Below are 23884 nucleotides of genomic sequence, written 5' to 3'. Positions count from 1 at the left end.
CTGCATAGACCCCACATGTCTATTCCAGTGAACAGACAAATCTGGGAGTTAGGCTGATCCCTCTGCAACGGAAAGCCTTTGAGGAGAGAAGTTATTACCCCTCAAATGCTATCTATACCAGGTCGCTCAACCTTTGCTACTGTGTCCTTTCTTCTAGCAGATCAAGATAATCGGGTGACAGCAAAAACTGCAAAAAATTTAGCAGGGGCAATTAGAATAAGATCTATTATTTGATCATTGATGTAAACCTCCAGAATGTATTTTGTATAGTTAAGTTTTTACCTCTATCTTCAGTACACTGTATTTTATTTTATTGCTACGGCTAGTGGCTGATGCAAATAAAGGTTCTTCTGATTCTGAACTGCAAGCCATTCTGCTCCAAGGTGGCGGCGAAGCTTGAACTAACCACAGCATGGATCCCGTACCATACTGCCTCAATAATGTGTCTTGTTCTCAGCTGCGATTTCCTGGCATTTTGGAGCAGAGTCAACATGGAAAGCCCTGAACACAACATGCAAACTAAGAGTTCTTTGTTAATTGAATTTATTTGTTTAGTGACACCAGTGTGTTAAGGCAATATATAGAACAGGGAAAATATAGTGCTCAAAGGGATTACAGTTTATATTAGATGGACAAAAGAAGTAATGAGGGTGTGAACAAGAGACAACAGCTGAGGGAAAGCAGATGAGGTGAAGCGAGGCTGGTGCAGGAAAGGCAATGCTAACAAGGCCTCGAGGTGGAGATGTGCTAACGGGAATGGTTAAATAGTCATAAGGGACCAACTGCTATAATCACAAAGAGCAGAACACAAGACAAGACAAGACAAGGAAAGAGGAGTTTAAAGGTGTAACGGGTGTTCAAAGCAGATGAATTTAGAAAAGGGTGCATAGGTGGGAAATATGGGTGGGAGAAGGTTTGTGTTTGTTATGTTCAACCTTGAAATGTCTGAGGCAAAGGAAATAAGAGATCGATTAGAAGGAGGCGCATCGGGGGCAAGTGGGAAAACCTAACGGGTATCGTCAAGAGGTAGACACAAATAGGCAAAGTCTCACATTCATCTGGCCACAGAATAGGATGTCCTGGGAAGGCATCACCCATCATTTCTAGAGAGCAGGCAGGAAGAAACGCCAGATATTTTTTATGAATACATAGCGTAAATATATCAGTTACCAGCCGCAATTCTTGCTGCTTTTGCGTAGTTTCCATTTTCAATGCATGATATCAACTCACTTCGGTCTTCTAACGTGTGTCTTCGTATAAGCGCTGGTTTGCCTTTCCCACATTTTGGCAGGCTAAAACTAGAAACATTTGAAGTGTCAGAAAATGTAACAACAACAACAACAACAACAACAACAACAACAACAACAACAACAACAGCTTGCAGATGTGGATCATTATACTTCTTTACAAGGTTTCATGGACATTTATATGCCAGAAGTCTCTCACCCCAGTAACTAATATTACTGTTGGGCTGCCCACTTCTGAAATCCAGTGAAGATTCTTGCTTGAGGAAGGGAAATGGGGATTTTTACCACTCCCCTCACTTTTCCAGAGGGTCTTGCAACCCTCCAGAGAATATTTTCAAGAGGCACAGGGCAAATGACAAACCGGAGTACCTCTGCTTATGGGAAGTCTAGATCCAAATAATTATATTTTGAACATACTTTAACTTTGGGCTAATAACACCACATTTTTTTACCTTGAATTACACAACAGGCTGTTACTTGAGGATATACTAGACTCTGATGCACAACGGCGACGAGGTTCAACTTTTCTCCCTGGAGTATCATTTAACTCCGGCTCTTTACTGCCATCTCCAAAACCATTCGAAAGACCTGGCAGGTTAACAAAAGAAAAATACACATAATGTGGAAGTGGATTGCATTTTCATACATGTTTCAATATGTGCATGTTTTAGTACCTCTGTTAATAGAGCTGTAACATGTGCAAGAGGAATGAGATTAAACGTTAAATAGTTAAGTGAAACATGCAGAATGTGTAGACATCAGTGAAGACAGAGGAGGTAAAATCAAGAGACTGATACTTGTTGCAAGATATATCAAACTGTGCCGCTCCTAAAGCAATGCATGCAGAACGAAGTCTATGCAAACATACAAAAGACAGGTCTACATTTTCATTAAATATCTAAAAATTAAAAGAATGTGAGTTAATACAGTACTTAAAGCATCTGAGTTGCAAGTGACAGCAAACTCATTCTATTCCTCAAATCGTCAGAAGAAAATGGAACATGGCTGTCTCCAACCTCCCAGCAGCGCAAGGACCAGTCTGGTATCAAATAGGCGACTGCTAACTTTCAATAGAGCCCTAGAAAATGCTAACACTGTCTGCACATATTCAGTTTAGGATTCAGAACCTATGTACAGAAGCCTAATACAGCACTAAACTAGTCTAAAAGTCCACAACCCAAACAGCTTATCTGCCAACTTTGAAATTTGATCTTCTCTTATTTTAGAAACAGGAATGGTAGTGTCTCATATCGTAATAATAAATAAAACTGAAAGATGCTTCAATTGACCATGAATGAAAATTGTACGTAAGATTCAACAGATGCATAAAATATGTTGAAGGCACGCAGGTGACTCACAACTTACGTACATTTTTTACACTGCTGAAAACTGATTGTTTGACATCCCATAAATTAAGAGCATGGAAGGCAGAGAGCTTTTTGTGCAGGGTTTTCCTGGGGCAAAAAGAGCTTTTAAGCTCTCTGCCTGGCTCTGGGAGCCTCTTGCGAGAATTCAGAAGACGCCTGTGAGCCCAAGTAAGCAAGTCTGAGAGCTTAAAAGCTCTCTGCCTTGATGGGGGGTGGGGGGATAAGATCTGTTTGGCACACCAGCTGCAGAGGGTAAGATAGCTTGTATGGAGGCACGGTTCCGCCAGAACACAGCAATGCTAAAATTATGTTTCCTTGGAGTGTTTTAAATAACATGTTTCCAATCTTTCATTTTTCAAAAAAAGAAACCTGGTCTAAGAAATAACTTTTTCTAAAACTGGTACTGTGTGATGAACAAGTCAGACACTAGTTGATCCAACAAGATATGAACCTGTGGCAATACAAGCTGAAGACAACCAACTGCAATACAGAATGCAGGCAAACTGTCATTACAATTTCCCTATACCCACATACGCTCCTTCTTGTCGTTCAGTTAGTCACTCTGCATTTTTACGCCAGAATATACCGGGTACAGAGAAATCAAAATGAGAAGCAGTCAACAATAGCTTGTGTCGTATCAGCTTTGAAGGTGTATATAATTGTTTTATATACTCATTTTACAAGGTGGTGGTGCATAGGCAAAGATTACTCCATTACTGACATGGTGCACAAATCTTACTGAAAAACTACTGTTAGAAAGAGCAGTTATAGGGCTGAAGCCCCACGCAGGTAAGATCTTCATCCTCCTCCAAAACAGGACAACATGAATTGGGGGGAGGAATGCTAAATATAAGCTAGATGTAAATGCAATATTTGCAAAGTGAATATTTTCAAGTAGTATGTACACACAGCAGGGCTTGAAAGGGCCAGCATCATTATTTCTAAGAGACCAGAGGATCAAATGCTTAGAATTGAAACTAGTGTAATACTGCGTGCTGATCTGTTTTGTGAGCCAAACAGCAAAATATTTCAGGCAAACTGGAAAGACAATTTAAAACTTTTGTACACACACTTCTATATGAGCAGTTCAAGCACAGTTCAAATACCATATCCAACCAAAGTCTATTCCTTATATCCCCACACTATTCAACAACTAAAGTGCTAATAAATTGCAGAAATATGTGTAAAACATACAGGGCTGGTTCAAGAATGACACGAAAATGTAGTCTAGCATTACAAAAATGAGCTGCAGCATGTCTTGCAGCTGTAAGCTAAACTACAGTTAATATTATTATTTTTTTAAAAAAGCTTCCAGACTTCTCTTAGCCACTCTAGTAGAGAAAGGCAAGGAGGAAGCACTCCAAGGTTTGTTTGTGTAATGCTAAACCATAATTCACCATTAAATCCAAACACAGCCATAGAAGTATACAAAAACATAAATGATAATTTAGCAAGAACAGGGTGGAATCTACACATATATAAAAATGCTGTGAAAATGCTTTTTCTTAAAAAAAGTTTTTGAAAAATATATTGAATTTGCCATAGCTCACCATTGTCATCTAGTGCCACATCTGTATATTTCACTTTACAACACACACAAAACTTTTTATTTGCAGCAGTATAGCTGATTCCCAGGTGTTGCCAGAAACAGATAGAGTTGCATAAAACATTTTGGCTTGGCCTAACACAATTTACCAAAAATAGAGCGTAACAAGGAAGAAGCACTTGGTAGCCGGATACTTATCAATATCTCAAGCAATTTTAGAGACTCCGTTGGAGCAATGGTAAAATAGCTGAATCTGTTTTCATTTTCTTCTGCATTTGAGATGCTCTGTCAGATCCACACTGAAGTTTTCTGGAACCTTTAGTACTCCACAGGAAGTTAACAGACTTTTACAATGATCCTTCTGTGTTTCTAAGTTTTCATTAGTTGTCCAAGCAACGTTTTCCTAAGAACACACCATTCTTTGCTACAGCTATTTTGAGTACATTCAGAAGAAAAGCCATGTTAGTCTGTTTCAACAAGGAAGAGTGTGGCATTCTAGATGTTAACAGCCTATGAAGTTTCATTGTTTATAGTCCATTTCAGATCCTTCGCACTTCTGAGGAACAGGCTCTTGCCTACACCAGCTCATGCTGCAAGAAGCTATTTAAGGGACAACAGAACACTTTCTAAGTAGTAAGTACTATTGATAAAGATCTATGTAATAACCTGTACTTAAGATTTTCATACTGTGAAAAGAAAACCTTCCTCACAAAAAATATTATTTTTAATAGGTGAAGACAGAGCGAGCCTAGGGCTTGCCAATCAGAAGGCCGTCGGTTCGAATCTCTGCGACGGGGTGAGCTCCCGTTGCTCGGTCCCAGCTCCTGCCCACCTAGCAGTTCGAAAGCACGCAGTGCAAGTAAATAGGTACCGCTCCAGCGGGAAGGTAAACAGTGTTTCCGTGCGCTGCTCTGGTTCGCCAGAAGCAGCTTAGTCATGCTGGCCACATGACCCGGAAGTTGTACTCCGGCTCCCTCGGCCAGTAAAGTGAGATGAGCGCCGCAACCCCAGAGTCGTCCATGGCTGGACCTAATGGTCAGGGGTCCCTTTACCTTTTACTTGAGTGTAAGTTGAAGCAGATATGCAACTGTCACAGTAGAAGCTACAACTACAACTACTCCTTGCTGTAACACAACTAACCATTTCATGGAAACACAGGATACACAAAACAATTTAAAAAATCTATTTCATTATTTTGGAACTGAAGTTATACCCAATCTGTAAATATGGAGTCAAACTTATTGTGTCAAGAGTGTTTAAAATTTATGTAAAAAAGAAGCAGACCCGTGTCTACCAGATAAGAATTCTCGACTGGACTCTGAAAAAAGTCAATGCAGTAGAAAGCAATCAGTTATGAAGAAATAGAAGAAAAAGGGAAGGATTTTTTTTAAAAAAATGAGGAATACTGAAAGTTTGGAAAGTAAACATAAGATACTGCATTTAGGAATTCAAAATCCCTTTGGCTTAGGAAGTTACAAAACCCTTGCCTAATTCCCTCTCTGTATAACGCAGGATTGGGTTTTCTGATCTAGGCGGTAATTGAGGGTGTCGGCTGGCAAGTATTTTCAATAATCAATGAATGGCACCACTATATAGACCCTTTTTGCTGCCGAGTGCTAGTGTAAAATCATGTTCAATTCCTATAGAGCCCTGTATTTTCTGCAACAAAATAAAGATGGAGAGAAATGTAGTTATTATATTTGGTGAATGTATTATGGAGTCTATATCCTGGCCAAGGGAAGATTAGATTGGCTTGCAGAGGAATGGCGATGGAAAGGAACATTCTTAACCAATCAACCCACAAGGAGCACGTTTGAGGTAAGACGTCTGGGGATTGGTAAAACTGCGACCAATTTATGTCACATAAGATTGCAACATACAACTTCATAACTTACGGAGATGGGGAAATATACTGAATGAAGAGCATAGGTTCATATATATCAAAGACTTCCTCCAACAGGGTTCAAGATATTGATTTTGTTTTAAGGATGGCTGGTGTCTCCAACATGATCCAAAATAATTACTTGAAATGTAATTGTCTTTCTGCGTTCCAAAATGATCATTACATTGAATTCCAGTCCGTGTTCAGGATAATAGAAAATAATTAGGATCCAAATAGATAAATACTCAGCATATTAGTTAATATGAGAACCTGGAAGACAGTGAAAAAGCCATTTAGTCTCACTGAAAGGGAAAAGAGCTTTAATTAAATAAGCCCTCCGCCCAGCAGTATCCAGAGCAAGATTAACAAAAACTATGCAAACTATCAATGTCTTCTACTAGTCATATTTCATGTAATATCTGAAAGTGGAAGACTGAAATATTCTCCACTTTGAATCAACTGCTCATTACTGAAAGATGTAGCAGCAGAGAGCTTAGGGGCATTTTTCATAAGAGATGCCATGAACAGGGGCTGCATTTTTGCAGAAATTCATTCCAATGAAAGAAGATGACAGATTAATTTATCCACCTATTTCTATATTTGGAGCATCAGTACCTCTAAAGATGCTTCAACAGTGCAGTAAGACATTAGCAGATGAAGCCCAAGGAAGTATCTGGCACATGTGAATTTAGAAGGTGTGTTGTGAGTTAGCAGAAGCATGTGCTAAGGGTCACAAGATGCTACCGAACTGGTTTTCAGCACACATAATTTTTTAAAAAGGGAATCGTAGGCTTAGAGTGAAGGAACTACTAAATTGTTTATTCCAAATTTTGCTTTTACCATGTACAATAGTTAAGTAGTTCAAAGAAAACAATATACGCTGCAGTTAATTGCTGGATCCTAAGAGTTCTATGCAGCATTTTAGAAATGTTTCCAGCTACTGTCAATTGCTCCACAAATAAGAAAACAGACTAGAGGGCATCAAGTTCCGCAATTTCAGAAATAAACTGAGTTATTCTTTCCAAAACACTCTCACAGTATTTCCTTAATAATTACATAACACACACAATTAAATAAAGGATTTTACTTTTCCACATCAGAGCTATAGCTATAGAATTGTCCTGCTTACATTTTCAGTAAAGTACTGGAAACATTATCATTTCAATATTTCTTACATTTTCAGTAAAGTACTGGAAACATTATCATTTCAATATTTCTAACAAAAACCGGGTAAGATACTCTAGTATAGTTGATAGTCTATTAGTTTTTTTCTGCCAATTTTATACTTAAGTTAAACTTGAGTTTTGATCAACAGTCATAAGAACACTTAGAAAGAGTTTTTTTTTCTGCTAACAGATATCAAAGACTGCATGAACACTAGGGATCTAGAAAGACAGCTTTACGGAAGTTTTCTTAATAAGGCCAGCAGCAAGTCATTTGCATCCACAATATACATTACAAGAGTCTTGTAAGATGATTATTTGAAATAGTGTTGACACTCTGAAACAGCTTTATTCGACCAAAAAAATACTGCACTATGCCATCCTTCTAATCAAAGCACAACAGTATTTACAAAAGGTCTATTTACGTGCAAAGAAGAAACATTTGCCAATTAACTAATACTACCTGAATATTTTATGGGTTTACGAAGCTGGTTTAAAAAGTTCTATATCAGAGAGATGGGACAGAAACACACACAAATAAAAAAAAAAGCTGTATAGCATTTTCCTCTTCTTTCCCTCAGAAGGGAATATTCAGTTGATACCATCAGGGAAAAACTTATTTCTGGGTTAGGATTATAAACTCACCCTGCTTTCTAGATTTTGCAGCTATTTAAAATAGGTGATATAAAACATTTGCCAGGAAACATATATTAAACATTTACCTATACAGTGGTACCTCGGGTTACATACGCTTCAGGTTACAGACTCCGCTAACCCAGAAATAGTACCTCGGGTTAAGAACTTTGCTTCAGGATGAGAATAGAAATCGTGCTCCGGCAGCGCAGCAGCAGCAGCAGGAGTCCCCATTAGCTAAAGTGGTGCTTCAGGTTAAGAACAGTTTCAGGTTAAGAACAGACCTCCGGAACGAATTAAGTACTTAACCAGAGGTACCACTGTACAGTCATACCTCGGGTTACAGATGCTTCGGGTTGCAGACTGCGATGAACCTGGAAGTACCGGAACGGGTTACTTCCAGGTTATGGCGCTTGCGCATGCGCAAAGTGCCAAATCGCAACCCGCATGTGTGCAGACGCGGCATTGCGGGTTGCGAATGTGCTTCCCGCACGGATCACATTCGCAACCCGAGCGATTTTTTTTTTAATTTAAAAAATCAACAGTAAAAATTGGAGTTCTGAAAAAAGGGGGACACCAACACTTCTCTCCCCCTACTGCTTCTCAACTTTAGGGGCACTTTTGCTCTTTCATGGGTAGCAGTGAGGCGGGCGGCGGGGAGGAGAGAAAAGAAACAGCACTATGTGTCGTCACGTGTTCATTGTGAAACTGGAACGGCACAATTGGAACTTCTCAGGAAAGCGTGAGGAGGCTGGGCCGAGAAGAGTAAGGAAGAGAGAAACTCACCGTTCCAATGGTAGGAAGGAAAGGGCATGATTCCTCGGATGGTGTCCTTGCAACCCAAGTTCCAGGCAACTGATCAACAAGGGATCAAAAGGGATCAACAAGGCCACTCACCAGGAAGCGGCAAGAGCCTCTAGAGAACACGACACCGATCGCTACTCTCAAGTCTAATTTCCATTGCAGTTTTTGAGCAGGTAAGAAATAGCAGAAGTTCCTACCAAGTAAATGGTGACACTTCCACTATTTCTTACTGCCGGCCCCCTTACCTCCACACAAATGCCTACCCACCCAGGCATTCTGTGAATGCCAGATGACGCAGGAGAGGGGATTGGTAGCAATTACATATGATAGCTGGCCAGTAAGCCAAGGAATGTTTGTGAACCACTGGTTGACGGTCTTGTGCGCTTCTGGAACTTTGCTATAACCTCAGTAAAAAAGAGAAAACGTGTTCAGTAGGAAGATTCTGAGAAATATGGAGAAAGTTGGGGGGGCTCTGCTATGAGTTCATAGTGAGCTGCAAGAAACAAACTAGCAAGTGGCATACTCTTGCGTTAGAGGTTCCTTAGGCATGTAGAGGCATAATGCAACACAATGAGAACAAACAGACACAGGTAAACTTTGTTCAGATGGCATTCTAGACACAAGGAAAAATGAGTTCCACTTGTAAAAATATTGATTTTAAAACTAAATCAAGCACCTACTAGATCAGGCTTCCTCAATGTTGGCCCTCCAGATGTTTTTGGACTACAACTCCCATGATCCCTAGCTAGCAGGACCAGTGGTCAGGGATGCTGGGAATTGTAGTCTCAAAAAATATCTGGAGGGCCGAGGTTGAGGAAGCCTGTACTAGATGCTACTATTTGCTAAAACAAGTCAGGCTAAGAACATGCTTCTGTTGGATATTCAGGTAAATGGGGTTTGTATCTATGTATATGTGTGTGTATATAAATGAAAAAATGACTAAATAAATAAACACACATGGAAACGTACAGAGGCACCAACTACAAATGACATTTCTCTCTCTCCACCAAATGCTAGTCAACACAGTTTGATTTGACATTTCTAGAAACTGCAATGAGAAATGGTGTGGGTGGAAACTCAAATATAGACTTTGTGGGTAAAAACAGTGCATTCTATAGTGTGTGATAGTTGGGGCAGCCCATTAAACAGTTGTTCCTGTGACACATTCCCCATCGAGATGCAGAACACAACTGTATGCATCCAGAACTGCACGTAAGTTGCACTGAGTTCAATGGGATCTAAGTTCCATTTCCTTCAACAGGACCCAAGTAAAACTAACTTGCTCTGGATTTAAACCCATATTTGATACTGCAGTATTCTCCGAACAATTAATACTTGAAAATGTATGCCAACTGCAGCCTCTTCAACTGAACTCCTGGCCACAGAAAAGAAAAACATGGAAGCAGAACAGTAGAAAGGAAAGCAATCTCGTTGGCTGATTTAAAGAGATAATTAGCTGAAGTCAACAAGTTTACTGAATATGCTTCTTGAAGGGTAACATCCCGGAAATCTGGTTTGCTACTGTTACTGGTTTGCTCAATTACTGGTTTGCTCAACAGAACAACTCTTTGCTGTGAATCAGGTCTGATGGCTTGAACCACTAAAGCGAACACTGTTCACCAAGCTACTTTCTGCTTTTGCCATTTCACGCAAAAGGAAAAGTGTAAATCACCACTATTTTCTACATTGCAAACAAATAAACCTGCTTAACACAACAAGTACATGAAAGATGAATGTCAGACTATTACGCTTAATACAACAAGCTGCTCAAATGCTTGAAAAGTTGGCATTAACAGCAGCACGTCATAATCAAGTGTGGCTTGTGTATTTTGTATCACCAAACTGATCCTTTTAAAATGATACACTTTTTCAATGACACATTGCAGATATAACATTCCCTCTCGTCTGACCACGGTTAAGAGACTGGCTGTGTGTAACGGACTCAAAATCGCCTTTCCTGCTCCCACACAATCTTCATCATAGGAAGAAAGGAGATGGACAGGAAAACCTTATGGTTTGTCACGCCAGGCTGGCACAGCAAACAGGTCCAGATCCGCAACTTACCACCAGCAAGGCCACCTTTTTAATTCAGTTAACCCTTTGCTGGTTCAGCTCCACCTCTGCCTTCCCAGACACCCCTTTGGGGGGGGGGGCTTTATACTAGATAGCACCAGCAACAGCTTCCATATAACCACCGTTCAGGCAGGTGAATAAAGGAGAGCTCCACGGGGGCTCCGCTTCCTGCCAACAAAGCCCAGGCACAGTTGAGTAGGGGGGAAACCACTTCTTCATCCAAGCCCTGGCCGGAGTGGCAGAGTAGGGATTTGGTTTGCTTTGTAGGAACCTATCACTCAAAAAAATAATAATTCATAACACTAATAAAACTTTTTTCCAGATTAATCTCATTCATAACTTTGAGGATTTTCTCTGAAACACACACACACACACACACACACACACACACACAGTGTAATATAGGATTGGATCCAAAGGGCACTCTCAGTGCTAGAGCACTAAAGGAAAACCATGACGCTTAATCCCGGCAAGCAACGTACACGGCTGCTTGGATCCAACGCATAAAACTTAGGGGGGGAACTACATTTTATACTCAATAGAGGGCTGCTTCTGGGAATGGCCCAACAGAACTGGTCCAAACCTTTTTGGGTTTGAATGTAAATCCTAAAGTTGACCTTTAACAGAATCCATGTATATTCTTCTCATGATTAGACACAAAGGTAGCCATATAAAAGATAGCTAACTAGGCTGCAAGCATTCAGATTCATTAGTGGAGAAGGTTTGAAGAAAGATCTAACATTCAATTTAATTTAAAAGAAGAGCAGATCACAGCAGTAAAGGAAAAGAAAAAACAACCATCCCTGAATATGAAGTTAGACAACATGGATAAAACAAATTAATCAGATGTCAGAAGGTATCAGGCTTCTACAAATATAAAGTTGTACATTTATACTGTCAATTTAATGTGGGCTTTTTTAAAAAAAAGGATTCAATAATTATTTATCCATGTTATCTTTAAAAAGAATATGGAAGCAAATGTTTACCTGTATCCAAACGCTTTACAGGGGACTCATCATCCACCTCAGAATCTCCACAAGCACTCCTTGATCTTTTCCTGGGCTGCAGTAGTGTCTCCAACCTTGGAAGGACTACAGACAAAAAGGTTTTGGTCCCTAGCTGTGGAGAAGTTGGCTGGGTTTCAGTGTTCTTTGCAGACTTTGGGGGGCTTACACTTTTCGATTTGCAGAAGAGAACAGAAGTACGTCTGTTTACATCAGTTGATGACTCAGCTACAGCAGAAACGGTCGACTCACTGAGATTACTGTCAAGTAAGTGTTCTGGAGTGTGTCCATTTATTTCTTTCTGAATGGAAGTACTATACAATTCATTGTCAAATTTTACTCTTTTGTAAAGTTTATTCTGCTCTGGATTGAGTTCTACAGGTTTGAGGGTTGGTGGCTCTGAATTAGTCTCCGAGTTTGAAGGAAGAGGTAACGCATCTGATGGTTCAAGTTTAGGGGGAGATTTATCTCCTGAAAAAATTAATAAAGGTGGGTTTTTGAAAACTGATAGTTATAAGAGCTACTACATAAAACTTAGTATCAAATATGTAGCCCGCAATAATTATTGTTGTTTGATACAAAGTATAACACATAAACTTTAAACCAACTGTCCTAGTTAGTGCCTGGATTTAGGGGAATAGGGTAAGTGTGGAAAAGATTGGCTCTAATCTTCAATGTATTTATTTCATAGCGAGTCCCACTGGAACCAAAGGACTCACTCTTGCATTGTGGATTGAATCTTAAGAAATCCAATTTGTGCCAAAGTTTTAAGCCTCTAAAATACGATTAGCTTTCAAATTGCATAGCGTTTCATGACGTAAGCTGTTTATAAAAGTACTTCAAATACAGTAAGCTGAGTAATATAGCCACCTTACCTGTTTAAACTTTTTCAGTTAGTTTGTTTTTTTAAAAAACACTTTTGGAGCCTGAAACTGTTGAGAATTAACAGGGGGCTTTGAAAGCTTTGCTAAATTAATGTATTATTAAGAATTGCAAAACAGCTTAGAATTACGGTTACCAGTTTCAATTCAGTAAAACTCTTAATGGCAAAACCCTTTAATAGCATAGGTTGGCTCCAGCCTTAAGTCATGCTTACAATGAACCCAACCCTAAGGATGACATTCTGTAGTGTACCTGACTGATCCGTGGACTGCTTACATGACACTGAATTTCACCCACTGACTATTTGGAGGATATATTTTTTTTAAAAAAACCATTCCTTTTACCAATTCATCTTTCCCACCACTATTTAGTTTAGCATCGTTCTGACATTCTTTACAGGAATTGTTTACCTGGGAGAATGCCTGCTCTTTGGGTCAATAAAGTCTATCACCTTTGTTTTCAAGCACAGGAGCTTCTCTCACTTAACAATCCATACACATTATCTACAAACTCCATGCAGAATGAAAGAGGACACAGAGAAAACAGCTATTTCTACCGAAATATTGTGTCAGTATCTTACACCAACAGTACTGAGCGGATGCTTTTGTGACTTTGAGGATACTTAACGCTTCCCACAGGTTTCTCCTCTCGTGCAATTTGCTTCTACACAATACTAAGCAGCTCCCCATTTAAACTTGCTCTGGATTTTAACCTTTTTCCATATTTTTGACTTAAAAAAGGATTCAGCCTACATTCTTTATTCACATCTCAACCTTTTAATTTTTCTGTTTTTCCCCTTTTTTTGAAGTTCACCTATAAAACCTGCATGGCCATGACTGTGAATAATAATAATAATAATAATAATAATAATAATAATAATAATAATAATAATAATAATAATATATTATTTATACCCCGCCCCTCTGGCTGGGTTTCCCCAGCCACTCTGGGCGGCTTCCAAAAGAATATTAAAATACTGTGATACATCAAACATTAAAAGCTTCCCTAAACAGGGCTGCCTTCAGATGTCTTCTAAAAGTCTGGTAGTTGTTGTTCTCTTTGACATCTGGTGGGAGGGCTATAAACAACCGCCTTATCGGGTGTATCGGGAGCAATTTCCAATGCGACAGCAGGGAAAGAAACTAGCCGCTAATGAAAATATGAAGGCCCACTGCAACAAATGCAACTTTCTATGTACCGTATTTTTCGCACCATAGTACACAGTTTTTCCGTCTTAAAAACTAAGGGGAAAAGTCTGTGCGTCCTATGGAGTGAATGCGGGGGAGGAGGCAAGCAGGAAAAGCCCCCAAGAGCCACACACAAGCTTTGTGCGGCTCTTGCGGGCTTTTCCCCAGGAGGGAGAAGGGACTGACGCGGCCAGTCAGACCCTTCTCCGTCCTCTAGAAAAGCCTTGCGCAATCTCTCCAGCCGCGGGAAGCTGTGCAAGGCTAAAGAGGAAGCCCGGGCAGCGAGTGCGATCCATCCCGCTCGCTGCCTGGGCTTCTTCTTTTGCCTAGCACGCCTCTCCAGCCGCGGGAGGCTGCACAAGGCTAAAGAAGCCAACTTTTTAAAAATCTCTCTATCTCTACCTCTTTTTCTTTTTCGTCCTTTCTCCACCCCCTTATTTTCCTCTGGATCAGTGTTTTTATCTAGATTAACGTTTTAGTTTGGAGGGGGGGGAATATTATAAAAAAGGAAACTTTGCAGCTTTTATTTTAGTATACAATAAAAACAGATTAAACAAAACACAAGAGAAGGAACTAGCATAGAAGAAGAAAAGGGAAAGAGGGAGGATACAAAGCCATTTACCAGAGGTAGATCTTAACCCTTGCCTCACCTGGGAGCTTCTCTGGGCAGGAATTCCCTCGGCTTAAGTGGGGTGAGGGAAGAGTGGCAGGTAGGGGGGGTACCTACCTAGACAGTGAAGCCACATGTCTCTCCAATGAAAATTGGGAGTGGGCATTGTGTGAAGTGGCTGTGGATCTCCTGCCGCAGAAGTGTAGGACTGTATAGAATTGGGAGGGCCACCCGAGGGTCATCTAGCCTAGCCCCCTCACAATGTAGGAATCACAGCTAAAGAATGCCAGGCAGATGGTCCCCCAACCGCTGCTTAAAAGCCTCCAGTGGTGGAGACCCCCAACAACTTCCGAGGTCACAGAATTGCAGGGTTGGAAGGGAACCCCAGGAGTCATCTAGTCCAGCCCCGGTGGACATCGGGCACGATCCATCCCGTTGTGCAAGGCTAAAGATGCTGCTCAAGGCTAAAGAGGAAGCGCACAGCCTGTCCGTTGCTCTTTGGGGCTGGGGGGGGGAATAATATTTTTTTCCTTATTTCCCCCTCTAAAAACTAGGTGCGTCCTGTGGTCCGGTGCGTCCAAAATACGAAAAATACAGTAATGTAAAAACTGGATAATCGCTTGGAAACAGATAGGTGCAACAGTAAGCTTCTTTAGGCACATTAGATTATTCTCACCTCTTCAATCTACTCTTATTTTTTCCATTCCTATATGCTCCCGTTTAAACTGGATTATAGTGATTTCTAGTTTATCTGGAAAACAACTTATTTTACCACTGCAAGAAACTGAGCAAGGATGCACAAATATGGATTTTCTGAAATCTCTTAATCCCTGTGCAATCCTGCCAGCATCACTCTGATATTATATATGTTTACTCAAAAGCAATTATTTGTAATTCATTCATTGTAGGATTAAGGTACTCTTGGAATCTGGGCAGGGAACATAAGAGAAAAACCCCCACCTCTGATTATATACTAACCAAATTAAGTTTAGATTCCTACATTTGTATTTAGAACCTACAAAAGTATACAGAAGTGCAGGGCTTTTGATAACACTAAGTAATTTCTTATCCCCTTTCACTCAAGGATTGTGGCAATTTCTATCAACTTTCTATCAACTTTCTATTAATACTTGCTTAAATTAACAGATCTTACCTTCTTCGCCTTCTTGTTCTAATACTGCATTTTCTTCTTCAAAACTTCCAATACCTGATTCAATCTGAGAGGGCTGATGCTGTTGCTGGCTTATCTTGAGGCGAATCAAGTTAATTTCTTTCTTTAAAAGCTTTGCTCGCTTACTCCTAGAACCACTGGATTTCATTGCACAGGTGAGATCAAGTTTTTCTAGTAACTCTTTCAGCTGTTCTTCCAAAGACATGTGCACTCGGTTAGCAGGATTCAGTAACCTATCCACTGAAGTTAAAAATATAGGCATTTGAACAATGTTTTCCACCCTATAGCATTAAGAGCACAGCTAAAACAGTGTGACACGGGTGCAGCAGAAACACTTGATAAAGTGTAGGATTCTGTTCTCCCACTGCAGCTGGTATTGTCCCAACAGCAGTTTTCACTAAAATCATTAAAACATCCCTAGGAAATCTCTTGTGCAGTGGACGTTCCACATGCAAAGCAGATGTTCCAAAGTACAGTCGTACCTTGGTTCTCGAACAGATTCTGGAAGTCCGTTCAACTTCGAAAACCAAGGGGCGGCTTCCGATTGGCTGCAGGAGCTTCCTGCACTCAATTGGAAGCCGCAGAAGCAGAAGTCGGATGTTCGGGTTCCAAAGAATGTTCACAAACCAGAACACTCACTTCCTGGTTTGCGGTGTTCGGGTGCCAAAACGTACGAGTACCAAGGCGCTCGACAACCAAGGTGCGACTGTACTAACTTTGCATGCCAAAGGACCCAGGTGTAATCACTGGCATCTCCACTTGAAAGGACCCTCAATAGCAGGGCTGGGCAAAACCTATGACTGAAACCCGAGAGCTACAGCTAATCACAATGAACAATACTGAGCAAAATGAGCCAATGGTATGATTCAAGATGGCAGTGTCAAATATTCAATGCTGTCCTGGCAGTTCCACAAGCTCTACTGATGATCTCATTCACTTTCCACATCCAGCCCCTCTGCAACATGAACTGAACATGAATTTTATGTTCTGAAGGGCATAAAAATGCCTTTATGAGTTATTGTATCAAACCTACTAATGTATTTGGCCATCCAATCTGAAACAAATTATATGTGTAAGCCTGTATGTAGAATTTTCCTCCCTGTGAATTTCTCCACAGATTTAGCGACTCAAATTTACCTTGCACAGGTCATGAAACAGCACTGATACATTTGCTTTCTGCTATTCTTCCACTCTGCATTCCAGGGATTTGTAAAGTCTTCTGCACTGGGAGTATGTTTTTTTGAATTGCTATAAAAACTCTCTTTGCCATCCCCAAAATCTCATATGAATGTATGTGAAGTGCTTTTTTCTCAAATCTCACGGCATAATAACAAATGGATTACTATTGCACTACTGCTAGTTTACATAATGCTTTTGAAGGAAGACAGCCTACCACAGATTTAATTAACCCTCTCGACATATACATTAAAAATTGCTTCTGTATGTACAGAAGCTGAAATCAAGATTCCTTTCTTTTCCTAGGAGGCTAGAATGATAATTATGATACAGGCAGGAATATAAATCATATCGAGGTAGGAGTGAGTAGATGGGAAAATTATGCAAATTAATGGTAGAAACAGGAAGCTGTGGCAAAAGCAAATAGTACATGTTCTAGAAATTCACTATAAACTGGAAGACAAACATAAGAGGCACTGTCAGTTAATCTGTGGAAGGAATCCAGAATGAAATGAGGAAAGTCCATTCACCCCTAGTTTAACCTCCCATGTTAAAATATTTTGCCTTCTTTCTACTCTAAATTATTTTTATTTTGCTTTATTATGCTCTTATAAGTTTTTTTTTACTGTCCAACACTTTTTTCCTATTGCAACCCCTACATTCCAGAAGCAGAGTCCACAAAACATGCAAATAAACAATAGGATTTCAGTATTTACTTTCCTAAGGAGCAGTCCTCCTGCTTCACATCACAAAATGATCTTTAATCGCGGAGATGCAAATAATTTGTGATAGGGCTTTCTACATTACAGCAGTCCCCACGATGCCACAAGTGCAGGAAACCCTTGCCATATCTCTAAAGCGCCTCACTTTGGTACCAATTGCATATACTGCTAAGCCATGAAGCTTCATTTATCGAACCACACTGCATACGCTGCCTAACTTCACTCCTTTGTTCCTGGGAATGGAGCGGCTAACCAAATCACAATGGTCCTAGCTTTTGTGTTTCGAACCTGAGATCATGTTGTTGTTTTTTTAATGGCTAAGCCAACAACCATCATTTAAAGCTGGCTATAAATTGTGGCTTGTACTTAACATTACATGCTGGGTTTGGATATAACATCAAACTTTCCACTTCATAGATTCTTTCCACTTGTGAAAGAAGAGGAGTGACATAGGAATGCTTGGGTTGCACACAGCTCATGCACAGTAGATTTTAATAAACCACGTTAGCTTAGTGCTATAGGCAAAGATGAGCTTTGTGTGAGAAACACACCTTGTTTAAAAGGCTTCAAGAATTCTGAACAAGAATTGACCCACTCAATAACCTGAAAATATTATATCAGCGTTCATTCTGATGCGTCCTTACCATCTTCCCAGGTAAAAGGTGGAGGAGATTCAAGTTTAGGCCGTTCAGGTAAGTGCATTCCAGTTTCGTTATTATACCCAATTGCCTCCGCATCTCTTCTAGCTTGTCGCAGAACAATACCTCCTTGATCTCTTAACCGCACAGCAGCTCTATAGAATATTGTATCTTTTGCATTGTATTTCATACAGTTTTCAATGATAAGGTTAAAATCTTCTTCAAACTCGTTGAGATTTTTATAAGCTTGGGCATCCAACCGTTTTCTCATAGTAGAAAAATCCATGGGATGTTTAATATGATCCAAATAATCTGGAACCTGCAAGTACATTTTTTAAATATATATATATATATATTCTTTGCTCTTTGATTGAAGCAGAAATATAAATATTAACAGAAAGCAAAAATTACTTAATTTCTTCCTAAAAATATTAACTCGGTGAAATACATAGAAATGTATAAATGTGTACGTTTGTGACCTTGATAATTTGAAGCTTTGCACTTTCCAAACTTCTGTTCCCTTAATCTACTTTTAAAGGCAACCTTTATTTTAAAGTGACCTGGGCACAGACAAATTAATTTTAATATTTAAGCTAGAAAATAATCTAAAGTACTCTTCTGAGATTTGTATGATTAAATGCTATCACCTGCTTGAAGAATCAAATATTAGGGCTGGATTGAACTAAACAGTTGCACTAGCAGGAGCAGAAATCCTTGCACCAACAGATACTGGATTCCTCCTTTAATGTTTAATTTTAACAAAATAATTATTTTTATATTTATGCTTTCACAAAGTCTAGAAAATGAAGGTATTAACGTTTTATTGTTTGCAAATTAAAGCATTTTATCCTTCATGTGCAAGTCTGGTGATACCAGGTTCCACATCCTGCAGTGTATTTCCATGCTGATGGCAGAGGGGGACTTTTCTCCTCAGGCAACTCCCTCAATCTCTATGCTGAGTGCAGAGGAGAAATGGAGTGGATCTGTTCATCCTCAGCCAGGTTACTCACTCACCTGCATGAAATTCCATGACACCTATGACTACCAAGCTAGCGCTTCAATACAAAACTGATCAACTGTATCAGAAATATTAAAGTTTCACCTCTTTAAGATTCACTGGTTGAGCAAATATGCGAGCAGAATCCTTTTCCTGTAGTTGGTCTAGAACTGACCGCAGTAGTACAGTAAATGGAGTTAGCTGAAGTTCCATGGCAACCTGTTCCACTTTGATCTATGCAATGGAAGACAAACAGAGCCCATTTCATTCATGGATACGATTGCAGACTGCAAGTATGAAAAATTGAATTTATCAATCCTAAGCAACTGTATTCAGAAATAAATTCCAACAAGTTTAATGGTGCTTACTCACAAAGTAAGTGTACACAGGACTGCAGCTTAAATGTGATGTATGTTCAATGTGCAATAACACAGGAAAAAATTGATTTGCCTGTATCTGGCAATATTTACAGCTTAATTACAAAACCCTGTGTGCTTTTGGCAATACAACTAACATAGAGCCATGGGTAACATTAAAGAGTATACCAAAGAAAACACGACACATAATCATGGTGCTCTTTCAAAGTCTGGAGCCTTCCCAGTTACCCCACGCTACCAAGGTGCTCTAAGGCTGTTCCACGTTGCACTGAAACATGCGCAAAGAACACCTACAGAGAAAGTAAGGGATCTTGAGACTAAGTCCTATTAGGAAAGGTTGAAGGAGCTGGGTATATTTAGCTTGGAGAAGAGACTTTAAAAAAATGACACGATAGCCGTAGTCAAATATTTGAAGATGGCCATCACATAAGTAACAGCAAATTCGTCTTTTGTTGCTCTAGAAGGCAGGACCCCAAAACAATGGGTTCAAATTACAAAGCGGGGGGGACGGGGGACGGGACAGAATTAATCTAAACATTAGGAAACAACTTTCTGACAATGCAAACTGCTTGACAGTAGAACAAAGAGTCTTGGCAGGTAGACTCTCATTCATTAAAGTGTTTTAACGCTGGATGGCCAGCCATCTGGGATGCGGCGCTAGGTTTGCTAGGCAATCTTTGGGGTACCTTCCAATTCTATGAGCAAGCACAGTACAAATGCATGAGATCTCTGATCCCCAAAGCTCTAAGATTGGGAAGAGGGTAGGATTCATGCACATTCACTTTGTGGGCGTCCAAAGTGTTTCAGAAATGGAGCATGACACATGCTTAAAAAACCCCTGGAGATTAGAATTTGAGAAAGGGGTTCTTCCTGACATTTCACTGTGCTTCGGAGATGTCCTCCACATAGTGTGGTGTCAGATACAAGGGGATCCCACCCCTCCCTCATTATGAGAAGAGCAAGTTTCTGGTAACCATAAATTCTGGCGGCTACCAAGGCCACTCAAGATTTGTGGGTCCCCGAGTGTGTATCCTTTGAATCAATCCTGACTCGGCAACGTTTCCCTTCAAAATCCTAATAAATGAAATTACTCATATACCTGTTCTCTTTTTAACTTTTCTCGTTTTCGTATAAGTTCTATCAGCAGCCGTGCTCTCTCCAGATCATGACGGAGCCTTTGCCAGTACTTCAACTTCTCCTTTAAGGCTTGGGTTTCTTCATCATCTTCCCTCTTACGAAAGAAAAGTAGTAGTTTCTATGTTATTCTGCTCTTAACTCTACAGCTAACAGTAGCTTCTAGCAAGCATTTCAAGAATAATTTTGAGTCCAGCTAGCCTGTGAAGTTACTTACAATTCCAGGTATACTATTTTTCTCTGATAGAACAAAGATAGGAATTAAAATCTCATCTTCATTTTCACTTAATACACAATTATACTGTTCCTAGCTACCTATGCCATATATTATCAACTCAAATCACATGAGCAGTTTAATTATGCTGGAAATTACGGAAGATACATACCTGTTGTGTGTTTCTTTGTGACTGCAAACTAGACTGCAGTCTTCTCAATAAAGGGACACCATTTCTGGACAACCTTTTAAGTAACCAGTAACTATGTACTCTTTCAACGAATTGCTTCTTTCGCTGAATAGCCACCTGATTCATAATTTTATTTAATCTAAAGCATAGGGGGGAAACAAACATATTAATTTTTGTAACTCAGCACTGCATATTTTAATTAAGAAAGAAAATGGAATACTTCTGAATCGGAAATGTTGTTTTGAAATGATACAACATTTACATGGGCTGGTGTAAAAAGAACTTCAGGAAAGCCAGGTGTCCCCCCCCCCCTTTATTTTGGATGACACACCTATGTTACATCGCAAACTTGTGTTGGAATTCCCCTTGATTTCAAAAGTTTTACCATGTACTGGGGGTAAGGGACTGCTCTCCAAGAAACACTAACTGAAAATTCTTTTAGGTACTTGGGAGCTAGTCATACTTTTAGTACCAGGGTATTATAAACAGTTACATAAATCTTACAAACCTGATATAGCTAGAATGTTATTTTCACCTGTTATTTCCTTGTGGAATGTTTCACAATAAAGACCAAAAAAGAAAAGAAAGAGCCTGAACTACATACATACCCTAAGACATACCTTTGACAAATCAATACATATTCATTGAATTCCTTTCTTTGATTAAATTATTTAACAGTTTTGCTACTGAAGTTATGTAGTGAAGCCTGGGAAGCAAGTTTACAAGACTTATAGTATCATATGCCCAAACACATACCTGTTAAGTCACATTTGGCTGTGTAATACTAAAAAAAGAATCAACTCTCTTTCAATTAACCTGGTTGCCTAGAGATAATTCTCAACTGATATAAGATCCAGGCAAGTTGCCATTTACAAGTTTGATGTATCAGACTGCTATATTTCTATTACTATGCCAGCTGTGTTTGCTTTATCTAAGTACCAACAGGTGCATCTTATTTCCACTAGTTTTTTCTTCTTCATGGCATGCCAATCTGGATAATAGGGGATTGCATTAGGAATGTTGAGACAGAAATAACCTTCTAGTAATTAGCCAAAATATTTTTTTTGGAAAACAAATTTACAGATGAGTGCTAAAACTGTTATTAGAAACAATTCTCCTTACACTTCTGCATGTAACTTCACTAATTTTATTCAAGGGATTATATGAAGGTATTAGAACCGCATATAGCATCCAAAGAACTGCACATGCACATATACAAGGGGGTTTTTTGGCCACCCATCCTAATGTAACCCTCACTCTCTCTCTCCAAGTGCCTATTCCACTGCTCCTGAAGGTTGGGAACCATCAAGAGTAAATTTAAATTCAGAATTAGGAGCTATAAATCAAAAGCAAGATTGGCAACCCTCCCAACCTCCCTGAATACAATCAGACTTGGATCTGGGCCATAGGTCTGTATATGTAATTATTTCATAGGCAGTAGTACACTATTAAAAGCACAGGGGAAAGGGAAATATTTAACACTTCCTACTATCAGATAAAATACCGAGATTAGATCAAATAATCTGCCCGGTAGTTTTCTGGGTTGAGGCAAATATGTCCCAAGATATTACACCTGTTAGGGTTGCCTTTAAGAATCAATTTCTCAAAATAAACAAAGTCAATATATGAAATAGTACAAGTATGCAACACCCAACCTTCCATTTCCAGTGTGGGTATCACATCACACACAGTAAGTACCCTGGGCTCCTCTGGGGACGAAGGCAGGATATACAGTGGTGCCCCGCAAGACGAATGCCTCGCAAGATGAAAAACTCACTAGACGAAAGAGTTTTCCGTTTTTTGAGTCGTTCCGCAAGACGAATTTCCCTATGGGCTTGCTTCGCAAGACGAAACGTCTTGCGAGTTCTTGCGAGTTTGTTTCCTTTTTCTTAAAGCCGCTAAGCCGTTAATAGCCGCTAAGCGCCGCTAATAGCCGTGCTTCGCAAGACGAAAAAACCGCAAGACGAAGAGACTCGCGGAACGGATTAATTTCGTCTTGCGAGGCACCACTGTAATTTTAAAATATAAAGAAGCAATATGTAGCCAATAAGGTTACTTTCTAAAATTAATGAGTTCCATGAAATTATTTAAATATATACATGATGTTTTGTGTTTAACCCCTCTGAATGTTTAGAGGTTGACACCATCATACAAACAGGAAGTCACTCTTGAATAGCCCCCCGATTCACAAACCCATCTCCACTAACATAGCATAGCTGGGGGAAAACAGGGAACCCCAGAAAATAAAATAAATTCTAACTGCTAATTGAGGATGTAGGACAGGGGTAGGCAACCCCTTTTTCAGGGCTGCATTTCAGTGGTGGACAGAAACAGAGATGATGATGATGCGTAGAACTAGAAACATTGACTAGATAAATGTGAGAATCAAGACCATTCTGTGAAAGTCTACTCAGAAGAAAGTCTCATGGGACTGTGACCGGGTTGCTCTCAAATAAGCATACAGGGGATTTTTTGGTTTTTTTTTAGAACAGATTAATAGCTGTTGTTTTGGAAAGCAAGTAAAAGTAATTCTTTCGATGGGTCACACAAACAGCAAAAGCCTATCCATTTGTTCTCAGACATCCATTTCCTCAAGCCATACAAGCAGGGGAATTTATTTTCTTTAGAGAAACAAACATAAATTTAAATTAAGCAAAATACTGCCACTTGCAGTTGCTCCGAAGCTACATAAGGAGGGGAAGAACACTTTGAAAAACAAAGAAGAGTAAGTAGGAAATGTATGAGCAGAGAAGAAATGTTGATGGGATGGGGAAAGGTGGCAGCTTCAAGAAACACTGAAGGCTGAATAAAATGAGGTCAAAGGCTACAGACCATCCACCTGTGATCTAGGCAAATAATTTAAAGGT

The 23884-nt window shown here is 39.7% G+C and overlaps 1 protein-coding gene across 3 annotated transcripts in view; it reads right to left on the bottom strand.

Moving 5' to 3' along the window:
- BRD1 (bromodomain containing 1) overlaps nucleotides 1–23884 on the bottom strand; it is a 46111-nt gene that overhangs the window by 9159 nt on the left and 13068 nt on the right. The window contains exons 3-10 of one of the 3 annotated variants that reach the window (XM_081211485.1): nucleotides 21000–21156; nucleotides 20579–20710; nucleotides 19208–19336; nucleotides 18112–18424; nucleotides 15552–15809; nucleotides 11702–12190; nucleotides 1700–1835; nucleotides 1171–1298 (exon numbers count right to left, since the gene is read on the bottom strand). In XM_081211485.1, coding sequence (XP_081067611.1) covers nucleotides 1171–1298; nucleotides 1700–1835; nucleotides 11702–12190; nucleotides 15552–15809; nucleotides 18112–18424; nucleotides 19208–19336; nucleotides 20579–20710; nucleotides 21000–21156 — 1742 coding nt within the window. The remainder of the gene's footprint in view (nucleotides 1–1170; nucleotides 1299–1699; nucleotides 1836–11701; nucleotides 12191–15551; nucleotides 15810–18111; nucleotides 18425–19207; nucleotides 19337–20578; nucleotides 20711–20999; nucleotides 21157–23884) is intronic. The other 2 variants (XM_081211484.1, XM_081211486.1) reach the window with 2 other exon arrangements.

This window comes from Podarcis bocagei, assembly GCF_964188305.1.
Source record: "Podarcis bocagei genome assembly, chromosome: 10".
NCBI classification, from domain to species: Eukaryota; Metazoa; Chordata; class Lepidosauria; order Squamata; family Lacertidae; genus Podarcis; species Podarcis bocagei.
The sequence above is the reverse complement of the archived record's forward strand: the minus strand, read 5'-3'. Positions and strand labels throughout refer to the sequence as shown.